Source organism: Eschrichtius robustus, chromosome 15 (assembly GCF_028021215.1).
Source record: "Eschrichtius robustus isolate mEscRob2 chromosome 15, mEscRob2.pri, whole genome shotgun sequence".
NCBI classification, from domain to species: Eukaryota; Metazoa; Chordata; class Mammalia; order Artiodactyla; family Eschrichtiidae; genus Eschrichtius; species Eschrichtius robustus.
Window position 1 is genome coordinate 58945451 of NC_090838.1, and position 6000 is coordinate 58951450.

Here is a 6000-nt window from a genome sequence, read left to right on the forward strand (position 1 = left end):
AAAAAAACCCCTCCCATCCGGATGGCATTTGTATTGTGGAATATTTAAAGTCACTACTACAGAATTTGCTACAGGAGGGCCCACTTAATTGATTCCACAAAGATGTCAGCATTCAAAATCCTGAAATGTCGACCTGGGACCACTAACAAAGGACACAGAGCTGAGTTCTGGCACTGACTGACTTGCCCTTATCATGACTTTGGCTCTTCAGGTGCTTTCACTTAAAGCACAAAGTACCCGTTCTGGAATTTGACTACCAGCTACATTGAGTTCTGTTACCTATGGTTTTTTCAGATTCTGAACCTCCTGTTAAAAGAACATTAATGTGATGTTTACGTAAACATCAAGTGTAATGATGATTTGATAGAGAAAAACAAATTTTTGATGAAACAAGTGTAAGTCTTCTGATTAATACATCCTTATCGCTTGAACAAATGAGCCTACCCAGTAAGTTGCTAAAGATTTCCAGTGTTCATTGAGGCTTAAAGCTCCTTCAATTAGCAGGATTTAAATAAAAGTCTTTAATGTAATACATTGTGTTGACAGGCAGGCTCGTGATTAAAAGTGTAGGTTGAAATAAGGGTTTCTGTAAACTAAAGATGTTCAGCAGTTGATTTGCAAATGGTTCATTTGTTCATTCATATATTTAACAAATATATGTATATAAAGTGCCTTATACGTGTTAGGCACTGTTGTAGGAGCTGAGGATACAATAGAGACAAAGCCTTGCTTTTGTAGTATTTCACGAAAGTGGACAGTGCGCATGTTAACAATTATGTCACGTAGTGATAATTGCTAAGAAGAAAAATAAAGCTTTGTAAGAGGACAGAATGGCAAGGGTGTGCATGAGGGTGGGGGGCAGGTCCCATTTCAGATAGAACAGTAAAAGAAGGACTCTCTTAATTTGACATCAGAGCAGAGGGCTGAAGGAGAGAGCAAGCAGGTGATTCTCTGAGGGAAGAGTATGCCAGGCAATGGGAATGGTGCTTCAAAAGCCCTGGAGAGGATCCTGCGTGGACTATTCAAGGAGCAACGAAGAGAGGGTAGGATTGGAACAAAGTGTAAGTGAAGAATGGTAGATGAGATCAGAAAAGCTAGAAGTGAGCCAGTTTTGTAGGGTCTTGGAGGCCAAGAGCTACAAATGAGGACTTCAGATCTTATTTAGAGTGAGATAAAAAGCTATTGGAAAGTTTTCTGGCTTCTTTGTGGAGAACAGATAAGAGTGGAAGTAGGGAACCCAGTTAGGAGGATATTGGATTAGACCAGGAAGAAAATGGTGGTATAGGGACCGGGGTATTGGAGTGATGTGAGAAGTGGTGGATGTATTTTGACAGTACAGCCAATAGGATCTTTTGACATATTAAATATTACAGAGGCTATTCATGGGTAACTCCAAGATTTCTTGCCAAAGCAGCTGGAAGGTTAGAAAGTTGGAGGAGTTATACATTCAGGATTGATAAGAGAATGACCAGATTTGGGTGAAATACCTCAAGAGTTTTGTTCTGGAAATGTTGAGTTTCAGATTTCTGTTAGTCACCAAGTAGAGATAATACATAGTCAGTGAGATAAATGAGTCTGGACTTTAGGCAATGGTCAGAGCTTAAGGTGTAATAAATTTGGGAATTTAGGATATATAACTAGGTGGAATCATCTAAGGAGTACGTTAGAGAAGAGACCCAACCTGAAATTTGGGCACTCCAAAATTTAGTGGTTGGAAAGATGAGGAAGATCCAGCAAAGGAAGTGGAGAAGGAACAGCCAATAAAGTAGGAGAACCTAAAGTTGTTTCAGCTTCATATATATTTTTCTTATAAATCTGCTAAGATAATTTCAGAATTTGAAAGGAAACTCTTTATTGAGATGTCATTAGTTATATATACGAGATACTTCCAAGGGTAAAATGGACAAGAACAGAAATAGTGCTGTTCTTCCCTCCTCACTCCCTTCCCCATCTGCAAACTACCCTCTAAATGTTTTTCAATTGTATTCTATCATAAAAGTTATATGGGGAGTCGAGATTAGTTAGACATAAAACATGCCCTCAGGATGCTTACAGGAGATAAGAAGTGTACAAAAATAAATATAATGCCAGACTTCCCTTAAGGAACTGGTGTGCTTCTTATGCTAATGAGAATTGTGCAAATTATTATGTAGCCTTTTTTAGCCTTGGCTACCGAGAAACTCGGGGAGAAATTTGATGCTCAATTTATATGAATAATGTTAAAAATTGAGGTTGACATATATTCTGCTTTCTTTGTTCTTAGTTTCTACTTTTATTTGTATTTTTATTGTCTCATTATTACTGTTATAAGCTATCTCAAATCCTCTTGGAATGAGTAGTGATTATTAAGAAAAATATAACTGTCTGGGCTATGGAAGTTAAGAAGACAGATAAATTACTTCCTTTGTCATCATTCTCCCATCAGATTTTTTCCCCATCAAACTTCTTAACTTTCATTTAAGTTATATCTATTACATATGAACGTTTTAGGAAGAAGTTAGCTAAAGCATATACAAAAGTACAAACATTTTTAACCCATACATTTGCTCTTCATCACAGGGATTGTCCTCTGCCATTCAGAAGATTTCCAGATAGAATCTTCCTACCTGTTTCTTAAATGCTCCACATCATCCTAGAGTCTCTCACTGCCTTATTTTAAACCAACTCTGTTGCTCACTGTGGAAAGAAAATAAAACAGAGGGGGATGAGGGAAGAAATGAGTTTTGAGACAGAAGAATTCTAGAATTGTAATTCTATTATAATGTTATTTAGAAATCTGTAAATTCTAATGGCTGTTACCATAGTAATCCTAATCTTATTGAAGCATGAGCTAAATTTTCCAAGGTATGTAAGCTTATATTTCCTCATTTGGTCACAACCCTGGTGTGTCAATCAGATTGTGCTAGGTTTGCAGCGATAACAAACAGTCCTCAAATTTCAGTGCCTTACAACAATAAATAGGTGTATTTCTCCTTCATGTTACATGCATGTAGCTGCATGTTGGCTGTGGCTCTGTCTCATGTGTGTTCTCATCCTGAATCCAGGCTGAAGGACCAGCCTCTATCTGGGACACACTGTTCTCCTAGCAGAGGGGAAATGGCAATAGCAGAACCACAGAAAGGCCCTTAAAGCTTCTCCATGGAAGCTGTTATTTCCACTCACTTTTCTTTGGCCAAGTCTGATGTCAGTGGGGGTGGGTAAATAGAATCACATCACAGGGAGCGACAGTGGATTACTGGGACAAAAATATATTCTACCACAGTGGAAGGTAGGGTAGCATGAATATGATTATGATATTATTAAGGAACCATTATGATGAATCTCAGAGGACATTTTAGTCTTGGGAGCCTCATGGTAGGAAAAGTTAGAATTAAGCAAATGTTTCAAAAAAAGTTAGAATTATAACAAATGAGAGCTTTAGCCCCCTTTCTAGAAATTTGTAGTAGTTAGCTTTGTATTAAGTAAAATTAATTCTTCTTGGCAGAAAAGGATATTTTACAGTTAGATGTTTCTAATCCCAGGTTGAGTGGCAATTGATGTGTTATGTACTAAACTGTTTTTCAGTGAGAAACATTTCAGATGAAGATGACAGTGTTGGGCAACCCAGTGAGTACAACCTGAATGACAGCATTATAGATGATGAGGAAGAAGAATATGAGCCAACAGATGAAGATTCCGACTGGGAACCAGGAAAGGAAGACCTAGAAAAGGAAGATATGGAAGGGCTTTTGAAAGAAGCAAAAAAGTTTATGAAAAGAAAAAAGTAACTCTTCTCTGCAGTAATATGTGGCTCATATTTACCATTTCTTTGTGGAAAAATAATTCAGGAACTAAGGAAGCACTTAAGTGATAATTGTTTTCCTTCTTTTTATAGTTATGACTTTACTATTGACTCTTTACAAGTGAAACACTAAAATGTCAGCCTTCAGTGTAGTGGATGGAATTTGTTTTGTTGCTTTGCTTTTTCTATCCTATTTAAAGCATCTGGAAATAAGCAAACAGAGAGTTAAAAAGAAATAATTGATATTTTTCATGTACTTTGTTTGTTTATAATAAAAGTAAAAGCCATAGGTTGCACACAACATTGGTCTCTTCTTTTTTCCAAAGATTCTGTCTTTATATAGAATACTTATGCCAGTATAACCAGGCAGATTACATAATTGGTGGGAAAGCATGCTGCTTTCATTCCTATTAAAGTAATTCTTCAAGCAGAACCAGGCTTTAAAAAATAACAGCCATCATATAATGGCTGTTATTTTTTCTAGAACCCTAGATGTGAGCTTTGCAATTTCATTTACCACTTTTATTCTTTGAAACAGGGAAATCAGTACCAAATGGATACTGCAAATAGATTCAACTAGACTGTAGAAGAGAAATGTCCACCATGTTGGGGATGTTATTTTGTGTCCCAACTCTGTAATTTACTGTATGCCTGAGTTTAAAAGTATTTAGGAAAACTCAAAGAATTTGACCATTTCTTTTTCAAACTGAAGTCCTGCCTGATTATTTTAGCTCTCAATGTGCTGTCTTTACATTAAGAATAAAGAAATTATTTTTAACCATAATTTTCTCAAAGGATATTAGTTCTTTTATCCTCAGATGAAAGTAGCAAGTTGTCTGCCAGCATTCAAGATGCTGGCCTTTTATTTCAAGAAGAAACTCCTTCTCCAATTTTATGTAGTGTATCTCTGTATCTCTGTTCTTTTTTTTTTTAATTAATTTTTTTTGGCTGCGTTAGATGTGGTGAGCGGGGGCTACTCTGTTGCGGTGCACAGGCTTCTTACTGAGGTGGCTTCTCTTGTTGCAGAGCACAGGCTCTAGGTGTGCAGGCTTCAGTAGTTGTGGCACACGGGCTCTAGAGCGCAGGCTCAGTAGTTGTGGCGCACGGGCCCAGTTGCTCCATGGCATGTGGGATCTTCGCGGACCAGGGATCAAACCCACGTCCCCCGCACTGGCAGACGGATTCCCAACCACTGTGCCACCAGGGAAGTCCCTGTATCTCTGTTCTTAAACTACTTTAGGCTCTGTAATGCTCTTCATTTTAGATGACTTAGAATCTTTGAAATATAGTTTAGAATCTTTAATTTGGGTATCTGCACAACGCAGTAGATACAGTATTGAAATCATAAATCATAAACCAAAAGTTTCCTTGTTAAACACTAATATTTTCTATTCTAAAAGAACCTAAAAATGTATATCTAAAAAGAGCAAGACAGATTTATAATTGTTTTCTTAGTGTCTTTAAATTTGTTTTCAAGAAATTGTATAATATTAAAATTTACTTAAATTACAGCAAGGAAAAGGTAAGTATTTCTCTATTGTCTATTATTCTGATTTTCTCTCTGTTGTTATTTAGGAACTAACGTTCTTTCCTAATGTCCCTTTAGTCTTGGGGGCTTGAAAAACCTGTGAAGAAAATTCTTTGAACTTATTCTCATTTTGCACTAAGTTAATCCTTAAAGTGTTCCTTGATCCACTCATAGATCTATCCCAAAGGAATTAAAAACGTGTCCATGTAAAAACTTGTACACAATGTCCATAGACGCATTATTCGTAATAGTCAAAAAGTGGAGACACCTAAATATCCATTAGCTGATGAATGGATAAACAAAATGTGGTCTTTCTCTACAACCAAATATTTTTTGGCCATAAAAAAGAACTGAAGGATTGAAACATGCTACAGCATGGATAAACCTTGGAAACCTTATGGTAAGTGAAAGAAGCCAGAACAAAGGGCCACAAATTGTATAAACTCTTATATGAAATATCCAAAATAGGCAAATCCATAGAGACAGAAAGTAGATCGGTGGTTGCCAGGGTCTAGAGGAGGGAGGGGGGTAGGGCGTGACTCCTAATGCATAGAAGACTTTCTTTATGAATTGATAAAAATGTCATAAAATTAGTGGTGATGATGCAAAATTCTGTAAATATACTAAAACCCACTGAATTATACACTTTCTAAGGGGGAATTTTATGGCATATGAATTATATATCTCAATA

At 36.6% G+C, this 6000-nt stretch overlaps 1 protein-coding gene across 2 annotated transcripts in view; it reads left to right on the forward strand.

The window, feature by feature from the left end:
* Positions 1 to 4516, forward strand: part of APLF (aprataxin and PNKP like factor) — a 92812-nt gene extending 88296 nt beyond the window's left edge. The window contains exon 10 of one of the 2 annotated variants that reach the window (XM_068564899.1): positions 3565 to 4516. Coding sequence is in view for 1 of the 2 variants with exons in the window: in XM_068564898.1 (XP_068420999.1) it covers positions 3565 to 3767 (203 nt within the window). In the remaining variant the exon portion in view is untranslated. The remainder of the gene's footprint in view (positions 1 to 3564) is intronic. The other variant, XM_068564898.1, reaches the window with a different exon arrangement.
* The last annotated feature ends 1484 nt before the right edge of the window (positions 4517 to 6000 follow it).